The sequence below is a fragment of the Xenopus laevis genome, chromosome 2S (genome assembly GCF_017654675.1).
Source record: "Xenopus laevis strain J_2021 chromosome 2S, Xenopus_laevis_v10.1, whole genome shotgun sequence".
Lineage (NCBI taxonomy): Eukaryota > Metazoa > Chordata > Amphibia > Anura > Pipidae > Xenopus > Xenopus laevis.
In genome coordinates, this window is record NC_054374.1 from 23,194,102 (window position 1) to 23,211,167 (window position 17,066).

A 17,066-nucleotide genomic window follows, 5' to 3' on the forward strand; every position below is an offset into this window, starting at 1 on the left:
CAACCCCTAAGTTTACTCATAGACTGTACAGAGAGACCCCATAAAACTATGGCAGCATAGGTATTCCCCTGTACTAAGCACTATTCAGCAGGAGCAGCCCCCTAAGTTTGCTCATAGTCTGTACAGAGAGATCCCAAAAAACTATGGCAGCATAGGTATTCCCCTGTACTAAGCACTATTCAGCAGGAGCAGCCCCCTAAGTTTGCTCATAGTCTGTACAGAGAGATCCCAAAAAACTATGGCAGCATAGGTATTCCCTGTACTAAGCACAATTCAGCAGGAACAGCCCACTAAGTTTGCTCATAGCCTGTACAGAGAGACCCCATAAAACTATGGCAGCATAGGTATTCCCCTGTACTAAGCACTATTCAGCAGGAGCAGCCCCCTAAATTTGCTCATAGTCTGTACAGAGAGATCCCAAAAAACTATGGCAGCATAGGTATTCCCCTGTACTAAGCACAATTCAGCAGGAACAGCCCACTAAGTTTGCTCATAGACTGTACAGAGAGACCCCATAAAACTATGGCAGCATAGGTATTCCTCTGTACTAAGCACAATTCAGCAGGAACAGCCCCCTACGTTTGCTCATAGTCTGCACAGAGAGATATTAGCATAGGTAATGTCCAGTACAGTGTCTACATTGCAGAGCAGTAAGTCACAATACAGCAGACAGTCTATAAGGAATATGGTTTCCGAAATGGAAATGAATCTTCTAAAGAATGTGAACTCATAAATAGTCTTTATTGCATATCTTCATTTCATTTAATTTCATTTAAAAAAAAAGTCAATATTTCAGTGTTTTATAAAAACTTTTTCTTGCAGCAGAAATGCCAACAGAACCCAGTGCCACCCACCTCGGGGCACAAGCCCGTCACTGCCTTGAGCGAATGGATATGGACTCTTTGGCTCTAGAACCTTTATATTTACTAATAATAACATTATAGTGGTGGGTTTAAATGAAAAGGGAAGTTCACCTTTATAGTAACGCTTAGTAACCCTTATTCTGTGTATATCCAACTTCAGCAACCCAAAACAGATCAACCGTGAGACTTCCTTTCATGTTCTTTTTAACTGCTTGTCTTTTTTATTTGGCCCTTTCCTGCTAATCTTCCATTCAAACTTCTGAACTGCTGCCGGTTGCTATGGTAATTAAGCCCCAGAAACCAGTAAGGAGCAGACATTCCAAACCTCGCAGTTGCAAAACAAAACAATTAAATATTTCAAAAACCAGAAAAAAAAAGACTAATTGCAAATGACATTGTGCTAAAAGTTGATTTTAAGGTGAATTTCCCTGCTGCTATTGAGAAGCTAAGAGTTTAGGCTAGTGCAATAAGTTCAGTATATAACAGATGGCATTTTTAGCCATATTCATTTTTAGGGTTTAGTTCTCCTTTAAAAGAATAGGGACAGTGATTAAAAAATTGAAATCAGTATTATAAGCTAAATGGAGACATGTTTAATGGGAGTACCAATTTCAGTGCTTAGGAGAAAATAAATCAATAATTTATTATATCAATTTCTTCCGTGCTCTCACATTAAAGGGATACTGTCATGGGAAAACATGTTTTTTTCAAAACCCATCAGAAATCTGTTTTTTAAAAGAGCAAACAGATTTTGTTGTATTCAATTTTGAAATCTGACATGGGGCTAGACATATTGTCAATTTCCCAGCTGCCCCAAGTCATGTGACTTGTGCTCTGATAGACTTCAATCACTCTTTACTGCTGTACTGCAAGTTGGAGTGATATCACCGCCTCCCTTTCCCCCCCTGAAGCCTAACAACAGAACAATGGGAAGGTAACGAGATAGTTAGATCCCTAACACAAGATAACAGCTCCCTGGAATATCTAAGAACAGCACTTAATAGTAAAAGCCAAGTCCCACTGAGACTGATTCAGTTACATTATGTAGGAGAAATAACAGCCTGCCAGAAAGTAATTCCATCCTAAAGTGCAGGCACAAGTCACATGACTGGGGGCAGCTGGGAAACTGACAATATGTCTAGCCCCATGTCAGATTTCAAAATTAAATATAAAAAAATCTGTTTGCTCTTTTGAGAAACGGATTTCAGTGCAGAAGTCTGCTGGAGCAGCACTATTAACTGATGCATTTTGAAAAAAACATGTTTTCCCATGACAGTATACCTTTAAATAAAGGTCAAGTTCTCTGCACCATGAAGATAATACACTGTTTCTATCTAAAGCTGAGTGGAGCAGTACTGACAGGCTTGTGATCACCAGACTGATCTCCAATCTACTTAATTGGCAAAGCTTACCCACTAGGGAGCCCAGGCAGGCAGTGGGCCAATGACATGGGCCCTTGGGGAAGGTGGGCTGGCAACTAAGAAGAAGGGGGCGCTATGATGTCTGGCCCTAACTTCAGTTAGGATTCATAGCAGCTATAGCAGTTCCAGCTGAAAGGCTGCTGGAACGCTGCTGATCCCCAAAACAGATAGTCATACCTGCCATCTTTGCTCAGCAAATACTTTAGATCCTTTGTCCAAACCCAAATCTGCAAATAACGCCACCCACTTTCCCCCATTTGCCAAAACTCCGGAGAATCCTGGGGAAAATATCCGGCAGGTATGAGATATGCTGCATAATAACTTTGTATGGCTTGTAATGCAACCTGATGTCAAACTTCACACTGCAGGAGAGTTACCCTGGATAATGTGTTTGCAATACACTTTGATGCATTAGCAGCTATGTTTAAAGGGGAAATATTCCATATTTAGAAACAGGGCTGATCGGTTTAATTTCTCATAAATAAAAATATCACAACATACTACATTGTATGCGCATTCTTTTTTTGAACTAAAACAACACCACCTATAGATCACAATGTTCTTATTTTTGAAAAAAAATGTCATTAACTTCTTAATTCTACCCTGACTAAAGAATAGAACACGCCTGCTTCTAAACTGTATATTTAAGTACTTGCCCTTTAAACGTTATTCCTCTTGAGTCCCCAGAAGACCAAAGGATACCCGCATTACAAAATGCATATAACTCTCTTCTTGCCCGTTCACCCCAGGCAAGCAGCAGCCCATCCAGGCAACACACTGTAGTCATTCAAAAATTCACAATTTAAAATTAATTTAAAAAAAAAAATTCTACTCCATGATTTATTTAAAAAAAAACAAACAAAGACCAAAACACACCCATAAGAGTCACAAGTTCCTATTTTTTAAGGTGCCATTAGTTGAATGTTCATGCAAGGTTGGCTACACCCTTTTCAAATGTACCATACCTCCCAATTTTACCAATTTAAGGATATTTATAGCCCCCCACCCAAGAAACACTCCCATTCATGCCTAATCTTCCCACTTTCATCTGACTAGGATGAGCATGGAGGTATGTGGAACCTGATATAGCCTAAAAATGGGTCACATCATAAGCGGTCACCTTGAAAGATGTTAATGGGTCAAGCCAAGATGCCAACAGAGCTTCTGGCAAATTAGGGACCCACACAATTCCTACAACTTGTTTCAGCATCTTCCTTTGTCGTTTGTTATAATAATATCATTATATTAATAAGGACTTCTCTTTATGTACAGTAGTTGTATATACATTGAGTTTATAGGACCTAATGTGATTATAATACGCACAATACAGTGAAGGAGCCTGAGAATAGAGCTTCTCGTTGCCTATATAAAGTCATCTACGTACCTAAGCCTGAGCAAGCTCCGGTAATTGGTTCCCTGAAATCCTATGTGAATTATCCCAGTCTGGGCCAGACACAGTGCATAGGAAAGCACCAATGCAGCAAAGCTTGCACGGATATGAATCAATGAGAATTCAGCATCAGCAAGCATTGCTATAACCATTGTACCTGCCAATAAGTGTTTAGTAGGTGTGATGAGCCGCTGTTTTGGACTGCACTCATTACATGCATAGGGGAACTACAGTAAATAAAGCTGCCCTGTGTTCTCTATAAGACAAAGGCTCTCTGGAAACTCGTGGCACAAGCCAGTCACTTCTAACGGTGATTTCAAAACAAGCATAAATATATTGCTACCAAGGTACTAAAGCCCTTTCCCAAGGCTTATCCGTTCCGCCTTCCATCAAGACGTTGGCTTTATTGCAAGCAATGCTATTTTCCTTCCCTGCCCGCCAGGGTGAAGAGAAAGTTCTTATGGCTTTTTCTGGGCTTCAAAAAAAAAAAAAACCTCACAGTGTTGAGCTATAGGAAAAAGGAGTGTTCACAGGTTCTGTAAATTCCTCCTGGGGCAAGGGGGTAACTCCATGATCTAGTGCAAAAGGCATCCATGCACAGATAGAAATGCCGATATGTAGCCTTGAAATTAAAGGTCTTTAGTTCCCTGTCGGGGGGGCCTGAGGTGGGCTCTTGCCTTTGTTCTTGGAGCGCTTCCTGTGCAGGAGTCGAGAGAGAGTCGCTCCCTTCTTGGGGTGTTCTACAGATCTTGGTGTCTCCAGGTAGACAAGGTCATTTTGGGACTGACTCATACCTGGCTCTTTCTGTTGGTGCCTTCTTCGGAAAAAGAGCTTTGCCCCTTTCTTTAAAAATCCCCCTATGGAAGACAGACGGATAAAGTTCAGAGATTCAGATTTATTCCAACAGTGTCATAGTCTACAGCCTCAATCCTCAATGCAATCATTGTTCCCTAGGAGGAAATAGTACAGTTTGCTTTGATAAAGTGAAAATAAAAAGGCAAAACATTTTTTTTACCAGTTAAATGATCTAATATGGGCTAATGTGTCCTTATGCGGGGCATGCAAGCTTAGATTTGGTCTTCCAATTTGCCCAACTTCAACCATACTTCTAGACTATCACCTCGAGAGGCAGTTTCAATGAGCTTAATGGATCACAATCAACCTGTCCAAACCAGAATTTGTAACCATCGGCATGAGCAAATGAAATTTTCACTTTGGACAGACTGCAATCTGATTGGAGCAATTAACAATAGCTGCTGGTTTTCTCCTCACAAAAAGGGCTTTTTTAAAGGAGAAGGAAAGGCTGGAGACACTTGGGGGTGCCAAACGTTAGGCACCCCCAAGTGATTGTAGCGACTTACCAAAAACCCAGGGCCGGTGCTCCTATCAGGAGAAATCTGCACTGGCCCCGGGTTATAGGAGCAAGCACCATGGAGAGATCTACTTCCGTCTTCGCGCAGCTGCACATGTGCATTAGAACTAAAAGCCGAACTTTAACTTTAAAGTCGGCTTTTTCGTTCAAATGCGCATGCGTCAGTCCGGGGGAAATGCGTAGCTGCGCGAAGACGGAAGTAGATAACTCTGTGGTGCTCGCTCCTATAACCCGGGGCCGGTGCAGATTTCTCCTGATAGGAGCACATTTCCGCCATTGCTACTCAGCAACTTGTTTATATGAACTAGTAGAGTTTCTGAAGCAAACAGATCAGTTTTACCAGTGCAGGTCAACACTACATGATATTTTCATTACTTTAAAACACTTAAATTTTTTGGTGTTACTGTTCCTTTAAGCTAAGGGTTGAATTCTCCTTTAAGCCTCTTTGTTCCCATAAATAAATAGGGAATGACCATGCAATAGGACAAATGGCTAAAAGCAGGAGGCCCACTGACACTGGCAGTTCTCCTGGTATCCCGGTGGGCCAGTCCCACACTGCACTGCTTACTATGATACTAACCCACGTGCACAACATGGTACAGCTGATGCCTCACAGTACTGTATGCAAGCATGGCCAATGTGGTCAGAAATCATCCATTTTCTCCACTGCTTAAAACAAAATAAATATGGGAGGCGGATGATTGTCTTCTTCTATGAGGTATGTGGGGTATATCATAATGAAATTCTGTAGAGCTGCTGTCCGCAGAGAAGGCCTTCATTTCAGATCAAATCTTGCTCTTCTAGAGAGTAAAGCTGGCCATAGACGCAAAGATCTGATCGTACGAATCGAGGATTCGTACGATTTTCGGACCGTGTGTGGAGAGTCCCGACATTTTTCGTCCGGCGGAGATCGGTCGTTTGGTCGATCGGACAGGTTAGAAAATTTCTGTCGGCTGCCGATAATATCTCTGCGTGTATTGCCGATCGTACGATTTTCAGTGGGAGACTGACACCAGCTTTGGTTGGACATAGATATCGTACGATTGCTGTCAGGGGCACAACATTGCTGATCTGTTCTTTAACTAATCTGACTGGTAAGACTTTGATCTGAATGGTTAGTGGCGGGTCGGGAGATGGGAAAGTCCGATTGTACGATCATTCGTACGATCGGATCTTTGCATCTATGGCCAGCATTACTTATACATAGGAAACATCCCCTTAAAGGAGAAGGAAACCCCCTGGGGGCAAAAACCCTTCCCCCTCCCCTGTGTTGCTTCCCCTCCCTCCTTCCCCCTGGCCTACCTGTCCCGCTGGGCAAATGCCCCTAACTTGTTACTTACCCTTCTGCGCAGGTCCAGTCCACGGAGTTCACAGACGCCATCTTCTTCCACGCGATCTTCTTCCTGCTTTGACCGGCGCATGCGCAGTAGGAGCATTTCGCTCATGCGCAGTAGATCCGTACCGGCGAAATGCTCCTACTGCGCATGCGCCAAAACGCCGGTCAAAGCAGGAAGAAGATTGCGTGGAAGAAGATGGCATCTGCCCAGCAGGACAGGTAGGCCGGGGGGGGGGGAGGGAGGGGAAGCAACACAGGGGAGGGGGGAGAGTTTTTGCGCCCAGGGGGTTTCCTTCTCCTTTAAACTTCAGCTGAACTTGAGCGCTGCCTTGGACACCCCTGACCTGAAGCCACTGCTTTTGAGTGCCTGAGAATGAAAGGAGCATCTGGAGACCTTTATTTAGACCTGCCTATACTTTGTATCTCGCACAGAGGCAGATTAATGCATAGGCTTGCGCAGGCTATAGCCTAGTGGTCCAGTGAGATCAGGGGCCCATCTAGCTTTTTTTTTTTAATTACTATTTCTCTCTATTTTGGATGCACCTGGGAGAAGAAGTCAGGCAAGGCCCATGCGTGATGAGTGTGCACCTGAGCTCTCTACATCAGGTTGGGTTTGGCATGCACCAATAATGTCACTGGTGTGCCTCTGGGGTCTTGTGGTTAGTGTAGCCTAGGGGCCTCACATCTCATTAATCCTCCACTGACCTCACAAAGATACTGTATACACTATATAGCCAAAAGTATTGGGACACCTGCTTGTCCTTCCCAAACAAAGGTATATAGATTTGGTCTTACCGTTGCATCTCGATCAGCCTCTATTCTTATCAGAGGGCTTCCCAACAGATGTTGGTATATTGTTGGTGGCAACAGATTGGACACTAATGTTGGAAGATCAGGCCTGGCTTGCAGTCCCAAGTATGTGTAAAACTATGCCAGCATAGCTCTAAAGACAATTCACTAAAATTGTTTGTGGCATGTAAAGAAGAATAGCATAAACCCGTGCCAGCATATCTTGTATGAAGCAGACTTTTGCAAGAAAATTGAGGGTTTTAAAAGCTGCTATGCCAAGAAAGTCAGGAGAAAATCTGCCTGCCAAGACACACATTAGACATTGTACCAAGCTCAGACCTTTGGATTTCTTTATGCTTCCTGTTTCAGAGATGCTCAGGTTGCTGATGGATATTCCTTCACAATCTTGGTCCTCCAAACCATTGATGTTCCACTCCTCTAGTTCACTGCTTTGCTCCCATGTACCAAGTCCATCCTCAGAGATCGGAGACGGGAGAGTTGGCACAGAGACCTCCAAGTGGTCTTCATCTGCAGCTGAGGTGCAGGTGGCAATTTCATTTTTGGAATGGGGAGAGTTCATAACTGAGTTGTCCATGGCCTCAGCGTAATTAAACATGAGTGACGCCTCTTCATCCTGAGATACGGTAGTCTGAATAAAATAAACAGCACAAATGAATTTTAGAAGTATTGACACAAATCAGAATAAAAACAAGAGGTAATAACAATAAACATTAAGGACCATTGGTTCTTTCAGCATACATATTATATTTATGAAGTTTAAAGAAAACAGATACAGATAGCTAGAATCTCAGCCATAAAGCAGGGAAGGACTGCTGCTTTCAATGGGGATCAGGTAGGATCTGTGCAGCCACTGGGAGATGCTCTGTTATACAGATAGCTAGAATATCAGCCATAAAGCAGAGCAGGACTGCACCACTAGTTAAGATGTAATGAATGTTAGTCAATGTGCACATACCGTGGAGATCCCTGATATAATAATTGTGCTCTTCTTTCTTGGAGACTTTATTGACTGTTTGGAAGATTCCCGGAGCTGGCGGATAGCAGCCTCTGCAACAGGATCTGAGCCATTCAGAAACAAAAGCTCTGCATGGGAAAGAAATTATAGGATAGTCAATACTTTCTTCTACTTTCCACAGCTTTGTATAAATACTTTAACTTCTGACAAGGCCAGATAAGGTAGTATTTTGAGTGCTTATTTGCTGCTCATGAAACTTCTATAAATCTATAGCAGGGTGACTGTTACCCCAATGTTTCTATATATCTGTAACCTTGTTATGAGCTAAGGGGGCCCAGCCTGAAGGCCAGTTAGGGGGAGATTTTGGGTGAACTACATGGGGTATAGATGAAATTTATAGAAGGGATAAGTACCCCCCAATCCTGGCTAAGCTGACCATTACCTGTGTCTGACGATGACAAGGCTTTGCTGACCATGGTGCTCTCAGAAGGCATAACTTGCACAGATAAGTCCCTCTCTATCACCTTCACTTTAGGAGGAGTCTTTGCAGGGGATTCTACAAAGAGAGAAAAACACAGATAAAGTCATAAATATAGAATGAGCAGTTTGGTTCTCCAGTCATCAATCCTGACACCAGTGAATGAATTGCTGTATTGGACAACGAGAGAGAGAGTTGCACTAACTACCCATCAGGGGGCAATAAAAGCCAGTGGAATCAGAATGAAGAGATGGATCACTGTCATTAGACCGCTTGTAGCCTGAGGAATCACTGTTCCCAATAACAGACGGGTAATTGCAGAAAGTGAAAGCAGGTTTATATCTGTCCAGTCGGCACATACATATGAACTGTATTTGGAAACACATTTCCTTTATTATGAGACAGATTTTTATTCTAAAGTTCTGTACTTAGGCACGGTTGGCATTTGTTCTGTCTCCTTATAACCGCTGCTTAACTGCCAGCTGCTATGCAAATGTGTGCCCTACTGCCCTATTTCAGCTTAATGGCTGCCCCGAGCCTATGCAGCAGCTTATCTATAGAAATAATATCGGAGCGTGTGAAGCAAACACACACTTTGTACCAGCACTTTATATTTAGACACATAGGAAAACCTTTTTTTGTGTTGGTGTTCAATTTCCACTATATATCCTCCCACTGAGCACATTGCACAGATGAGTTAGTGACTACTATTCCCAAAGCGGATATATTTCCTCGCATCGTTATCCAATTGAAATCGTCGGAGGCATGATCTGGGATGATGGTTTCAATTATGCATTGTGTGTCAGACCATCTGCAGAACAGGGCAATACATGAGTCAGACACCCAGGCTGCTGAATAATGTAAGAGTAGAGTATAGAGCTTGTGCAACATCCTCTCTTATTTGTGAGGGCCTGTTAGTTTGCTGAGACTGTTGTACCCATACTGTACTATGGAATAATCTGTTATGCCAACACCATTATGGAACTGTCAGATCCACACTAATGGATCTTTTTTTTTCCAAATTGAATTGCTTTCCCCTGTACTCCCCATATCTCTGAGCTGGACCCTTCCTGTCCACTGTCCTCATCATAGTTCTAAATTAGCAATAATCACGCCTCGGTTGTACATCAGTGGCTTCCAAACTGAACCTTTGGAGTCCCTTATATTTAGCATTGTTCTGAGATAGACCCTTCCCCACCCTTGTTCACCATAGCTCTGATCTAGACCCTTCCTGTCCCTTGTATTCGCCATAGCTCTGATCTGGACCCTTCATGTCCCTTGTTTTCACCATAGCTTTGATCTAGACCCTTCCTGTCCCTTCTCGTCCCTGGTACTCACCATAACTTTCACATGGAAACTACCCTACCCTTGTACATACCATAGCTCTGATCTAGACCCTTCCTGTCCCTTCTCGTCCCTGGTACTCACCATAACTTTCACATGGAAACTACCCTACCCTTGAACACACCATAGCTCTGATCTCGACCCTTCCTGTCCCTTCTTGTCCCTGGTACTCACCATAGCTTTCACATGAAAACTACCCTACACTTGTACTAACCATAGCTCTTATCTGGACCTTTCTCGTCCCTTGTATTCACCATAGCTCTGACCTGGAACCTTCCCCATCCTTGTATTAACCATAGCTCTGATCTGGGCCCCTCTCATCCCTCATCCTCACCATAGCTCCGAGTTTGACCCTTCCCATCAATTATACTCACCATAGCTTTGAACTGGACCCTTCCCATCCAGCCGAGGCTTTGACGTCACCGATGTCACTGTCGTGACCACAGTCCCACAAGGCATCACCGTCCGATCCTTCTCTACCTTCTTTGCAGCGACTGGTGTTGGAATCGTCCAGGATTTTCCATCGCTCGGTTCAATATAAAGGAACTGAAGAGTCATAATGAGAACAATGATAATAAGAATCAAACAAAGCACCACTAGGGCATAGATATTCTGATTCATATTAAGCAAAGCGCCTATACACGTAGGAATGTTAGGTACACAGGAGTATCTTCGGATACACGTCCACTTACTCGCTTTCATGTGCTATAGAAACCAAGATTCTCCCAAAGGGAAGAAGCTGCTGGCTGTTTTCTGTTCTCTGGTTTTGATACCTGAAACAATGTAGCAGAAGCCAGTTAATTAATAGGTATGTTGAAAGACTGATTCCTGATACCTTGTTTCAAGAGTGAGAACCAAGGAACAAAAAGAGACAAATACTGCTCTCCATTGCAAGTGACTCACAAGCCTTACACTGCAGCATCTATAATTGTTAAATAACGTGCATTCCTATTAGCTACTTTTTTAGTTTTGAGCAGGTTTGGGATATCAAGCCCCTAATGTCAGTGTAACATGGATGGATGAGCTTTACAGGGGCATTTCGGGGGAGTCCTTGCATCCCTGAGGCAACCTTTCTAATGCCGCTCCCCTTCGCACCTGGTGCAGACCGTTTTGTGCGCCAGAACAGATGTCGGGGGGCGCATCACTAGCGTAGAGAGCTCAATTGCGCTCGGAATTTTGGCTCTTAAACTTACCAGGAGCGGCTTTTTTGCTGCACTAGTAACTTGCGGGCTGCTGCCGCCTAAGGCGAGTTTCTCAAGAGCAAACTGAATAGCTGTTGTACGAACCTGAGCACTGACCAATCCGCACACAGCCTTGCCCGAAGAACCTCTCAGAGGGAAACTCTGCCACCCCGACGGCTGCTTATGGAACAGATCCAAGGGCACATTGGCTGAAGCCAGAGGGACACCTTTCACCAAAAAAAAAAAAAAGGAAAAAAAAACATTATTACTAAGGAGACGAGACCAATACTGGATACAATGGAGTCATAATTAACAATATATATATATATATATATATATATATATATATATATATATATATATATATATATAGTAAGCTGTGGGGCTTGCTCTAAGCAGTGGAGGGGGAGTTGGTATACCCACCCATTTTATGCACAGGAAAAGGTGGCCATAGACGCTACATTAGGATCAAGATCTTTCCAAGAAAGATGGTACGTTTCAATACACACGTGTAGAGCTGAATCGTCAGATATACAGGTAGAAACAATAAAATTCCACCTGCATCTGATGAATCAGCACTAACAATGGCTGCCCAATCAAAATATTCTGGCCTACCAATGTCTTCTGCCGATATCGGTCGGCTTGCCTTCCACCATACACGCACCGAATATAATTCAAAGATTCGTTTTGTACGATATTATCAGTACGTCCATGGCCACCTTAAGCCATTGGTAGGGATTTGCACTGTGTACATTGCCCAATCAGACGGCTGCTCTTATAATTCTGTAAAAGCTACCTGCTTGTAGGTTGCCATGGGTTACTAGACTGAGGGAAATCTGACATCACTTCCCAAGTGTTTATTTCAGCAACAGCTAATAGACATGAACAAAATACTTACCCACTGGGGACTTCCCTGCGTCCACAATCTCTAGCTCCAGCTCCCTGGATTTAGCACTAAGTTCACTGCCAAAGTAAAAGAAAATATACTTTACACATAAAGGCGGGAGCTTCTATACTGATTCCCATGCCAGTTATTCATGCACACAGAACATTCCTTCTCTTTACACTTGTATTCATGCATAGCTTGGGTATCAATGATCCTGCTTTCCAGCATTCCAAAAAGTAGCATAAGGCTGGCCATCTCCTGGCCAATATAACCATCTCAGTCTGAGGGGCTTGTGTAGAGGACTTCCCAACAACCTGCCCAACCAATATTTGACTAAAAGTTTGGGCAGAATAAAAATCCTGTTGGTTCCTCTCCAACGACTCCAATAGGGACAAACAATCAGATCAAGCTGATGTAGGCCAGCACATGGGTGGACAAACTGGGCTAAGATCTCCTCATTTAGAGTTATTTTTGTATATATCCAGCTTGTAAGTGATACTGATACCAAAAAAAGACAGTGGGTCAACAAACGTACAAGGTGAATTCTTCTTCCCATGATGGACTTGTAGTGTTGGAAGCTCCTGTAGTGACATTCTGGACGGGGTCATTTATCTGGATTGTGCAGGCTGCACTCGAGATCCCTGCAAAGGACACAAGGGCACATACATATTCAGCTATACAAAACTTCTGATACACACTGTAAATTCATAAGAAACCTCACCCTACTACATGTCCCTTGTATCTCTGGATAAAGGGCTCAGGTGTGGGTGGCAGGTGGGGTTACACAATACAAAATAACTGAAGCAGTAGAAAGTTCTGCATGAAACATTTGCACCTCTGTACAACCTCCTCCTCTGTACCAGCTGCAGCACATGCACTGTGATTAAATACCAAGTAGTGATGCACGGTATTTAAATTCCAAGCCTTACCCCTTCCAGTGAGGTAAGGGATAAGATCAGGTATGGTTGGAAAGATCACCAGAGGAGGTGGGATATTGGTGGTGACATCCCAAGGGTTGTTTGGTAGCCCAAACCTGTCCAGCTTGCAAGTTTTGGTTCAACTCTACCATCATTGCTACCAAGTCCATCCTGTACCTGATAGGTCATCTCCAGAGAGAGTTGCTCTGATCCCCTTCAGCTGAAGCTTCAAGTCATGAACTCTCGGTGGCTTGGGAGGACACATTAACTGAGAATTGGCTCCATGAATATTCTGAAGAAGAACAGACAGAAAAATGTCATGTAAATACTTAACGTGGGCAAGGGTAATGGCAAAGGCCAAGCAGTTTTTAGCATTTTGTTGTCTAGTAACCCCATGGGCAGGGGACAAAACACTGGAAACGCCCACCATTCATGGTGCACATTGGCCTTTTTTTACTTTTTTTCACTTGTGCTGTTCTCAGCACAAAGAAAGGAACAGCATTCATCACAGGAAAGGCACTTAATTGTCCAAGTATTCATTTTGGAACTAAGAGATGCTCAGCCTCAGTGGGAGATTTATAGACAATGTTAACACATTACCAAGGAGAGGTAAAGTGTAAATTACTGAGGGCACCGCCCTAGTGATTGTAATCATTTACCAGATACCCCAGGCTTGTGTCTCTATTGTGAACACCATGGAGTCATCTCCTTCTTCCCTATTCTTTTCTTCAATGCCCAGGGCAGACACATAAGCAGTAGAGTGAAAGCCATCTTTTTTGTTAAAGTTCAGCTTTTTACTCTACCTCACACCCATGTGAAGAAAGAAGATACAGGAAGATAATTGCTCCATGGTGCTTGTTGAGAAGAACCCCAGGCCCCAAGCTGGTGCAATTTTCTGCTAACTGCAGTACCCGTTTGGGGTATCAGGAAAACGATTACAATTATTGGGGGTGCCTAAATTTGACATTCCAGTGATTTATACTTTTTCTTCTCCTTTAAGGATTGCCATGTCCACTTGGGTTACTATGGAAACAGAGCAAACTCTTGGCACACGTTTCCCATTAAATCCAAATGGAACCTAGAGGACTTACTCCTGTAGGTCTGGTGCTGAGATCTACTGATGGCTGGACCAACGTCATCAAGTTCTTCAGAATATCTTCGAGGGCTTCCAATACTGCACTTGCTCCAGGGGTCTGCTAATAAATATGTCCATTAGTGAAGAAAGTAAGGCAATATTAATATAGATCAATAACCAGTGCAATGAGGAATGAACCCATCATGGCCTTCTCTTCTTATACTTCTCTTTATACTCATAAATGACACTGATGGACCCAAAATCACCTGATGGTGGTGTCTCTTGTAGCAAGCAAGGTGTACATGGCAAGAGCATCAGTAAATTGGTATTTCCAGCGTCAGTTCCTAGTTCTCTGAGCTCCAACCAGTGCCTGAGAGAAACATGTTCCCTCCCCTTTGATGGTGCCTCAAAGCATTTTTGAACTGATGGCTTGAAGGAAAGTTTTGGAGGCATAAAGTCACAAATTCACTCCTGAATTAAGCCCACTGCTGGTGACAGCCCACATGGTGCAACAAACCTTATTTGGCAACCCCCATTAATTTTTTACATGCTTATGTGGATCCCCAACACTTTTATATATTTGAATGTGGTTTACGGAATAAGGGTGTTGAGGACATCTGTACATTCATAATGAGCGCTTCTCAGTCACAGCAGTATAGGGTACAATATGAGCAGAGCAACACCCTTCCCTGGTTCATAGTAAGTTATATGCAGCCAGGACCAGTGAATCACACACATTAAATTGCAAATGACACACTAATGAGGGTGTGCTTATGGGGAATCATTATTAGATGATTAGGAGTGTTGCTGAACCAGCTCTTTTGGGCAGAGAACATGCTTGGCTTAACTAGAATTCATTTTACAATTGACATAAACACAGTTATAATTAGTTACATGAAATTAACATATTCTGCATCATGAACACAAACCATCTCGTTGACATTCATGATTAGATTGCACAACACTGCCAATACTAAGATAGGTAGGACTTGGTTAATTCCCAAACATCTACACCTATCCAAGCCCTGGTCATATATAGATCAGGAAGCCATCATTTTGGCCCCATACATGGTTGTATTTGCTGTAGACATAGTAACAGAGTAACAAACCATAGTCAAACTGTTGGCTGTTCACTGTTTCCTTCAGTTAATGGTAATGTGTTTGGAGTTGCACCTTCTCAACAAACACAACCTGACCAGCCAACACAACAATAACACTCCCATAGCTAAAAGGATTAAATTTGGCTCACACCAGTACATTGTTTCAAACCTACACAGCAGAACTGCAAATATCAAGATGAATAAAAAAGAGAAAATGAAGCAAACACGACTGACCTCTAATTTGCTCTTTGGCTGAACCTGGAGATTGAGATTTGCAAAGTTCCCCATAGTCCAGAGAACCCGAATGTTTTCGCTGCTTTCCTCTTTCACATGCAGCTCCAGCTGTTTGAGGGGGGAGGGCAGAGAGATATGATGAACAACTTAGTCCTTTTAGCAAAGGAATGGGACTTTTCTGGGAATGCTACTTAAGGTCCATACAGCTTTATGCACAGGACACCCTTGTGTTAATCTGACTGATTGGACAGAAGTTCAGGGCACAGTTTAACTTGACCATGTTTGTCCCAAAAGAATGGATCTGAAGGGAGGTGCTCAGAAGGTGGATCAACACATTAAATATTCAGAATGGACAGAATGTGCTCTAATTCAACCACGGTAGAGTCTTTCAGATTGGAGGTAACATATGGATTATTATTATGACTACCACTTTTGACGTCCAACGTTTGGTCAGTGGCCCTCCTTACTTGTGTTCATGACTAATGAAGAGACTTTTATATCACATAAGGTCCAAGAAACACAAAATGTGTTCACCCCAGTTCCAACCTAATTCTCAAACTGGCCTTCTAAGTGTATTTAGGTGTAGAAATCTCATACCAACTGGGCAGCCCAAGAGCAGGGGGAGTTAAGCTCCATCATACACTTAGCCCATGACCACTGGTGGACCTTGAATACACATAGCACCATCTAAGTGTAGTCAAAGTCCACCAGTGGTCACAGGTCCATTAATCAACATCACACAGACGCAAGAATAATAGCTGTTGCGTACAGATATCTAGAAACTGGCTTCATGGTCCATGGGTCAAGCAATTTATTACTATCTATCCTTAGTTAACACTGAAGCCTACAGCAAATGAATTTCAAGGCCTAGTAGGAAAAAAACACTGTTACAATCACCCAAAAAATAGATTTAAAACTTACATTGAGCTGGAGAGGGGTGACCCGGACGCTGTACACCTGGCACCCTGAGTTGGCTGGGACGGTGCGAGTAACGCGCACTGTAAACTGTATGGAATCTCCAACGACACTGCATGATACAACCTACCAACAGAAAGAGTTGTTCAGGATGGCAAATGCATAGGTTAGTAGGCTATTCAGAACAATTGCCCATAGATTTAATGAGCAAGCAGCATACAAATCGTCCCCATATTTGTCCCGTGTATGGGCAGCTTTAGTTTCTTGAGGCCCTGGCTAACCCTGGCAATATGGTTGATATTAGGTTGCTTGCATGGCTCAGCCAAGCTACTAAATGACACCATTATTATGCATTATGTTCTGTGCACGCTTGAATAGCAAAATTGTAAAGACAGATTTGCTTAGAATCATCTGATCTGAATAATGGGACATGTTGTTCGAAAATTACCCAGAAAGGGCCGAAAATAGATCTAAAATTAAAAAAAAATTAATGCGAGTAATCAGGGCACACGTGACTTGCATAATTCCCTCGGAAACACTAAACATAATCCGGAGAAACGATGCTCATATGCAGCAACAGATGGCTGATTAGTGTGCCGGGGAGCGGCGTTTCCTAAGTGATAACTACTGCTGCTTAATTGCTAATAGGGAAGTGATGAGTCTGGAGGGATTCCAAGTTCTTCTAGGGATCCACTCGCATCCAATGTAAACATGTCACACCCAAGCTCATTAAACAGCTGCAGTTAATGTATTAAGCCTATAAATGGCCCAATCAGTGGAAAACACATA

At 42.9% G+C, this 17,066-nt stretch overlaps 1 protein-coding gene across 4 annotated transcripts in view; it reads right to left on the reverse strand.

Annotated features, from left to right (window-relative positions):
• Positions 1-3,096: 3,096 nt before the first annotated feature.
• The window catches only part of c2cd2.S (C2 calcium-dependent domain containing 2 S homeolog), a 30,551-nt gene continuing 16,581 nt past the window's right edge, over positions 3,097-17,066 (reverse strand). For 2 of the 4 annotated variants that reach the window (XM_018248935.2, XM_018248936.2), the window contains exons 4-15: positions 16,284-16,403; positions 15,363-15,470; positions 14,045-14,149; positions 13,131-13,245; positions 12,572-12,677; positions 12,049-12,113; positions 11,256-11,377; positions 10,344-10,515; positions 8,590-8,703; positions 8,148-8,275; positions 7,511-7,820; positions 3,097-4,531 (exon numbers count right to left, since the gene is read on the reverse strand). In XM_018248935.2, coding sequence (XP_018104424.1) covers positions 4,314-4,531; positions 7,511-7,820; positions 8,148-8,275; positions 8,590-8,703; positions 10,344-10,515; positions 11,256-11,377; positions 12,049-12,113; positions 12,572-12,677; positions 13,131-13,245; positions 14,045-14,149; positions 15,363-15,470; positions 16,284-16,403 — 1,683 coding nt within the window. In that variant the 3' untranslated portion in view covers positions 3,097-4,313. Of the gene's footprint in view, positions 4,625-7,510; positions 7,821-8,147; positions 8,276-8,589; positions 8,704-10,343; positions 10,516-11,255; positions 11,378-12,048; positions 12,114-12,571; positions 12,678-13,130; positions 13,246-14,044; positions 14,150-15,362; positions 15,471-16,283; positions 16,404-17,066 lie in introns of all 4 variants that reach the window. The other 2 variants (XM_018248938.2, XM_018248939.2) reach the window with 2 other exon arrangements.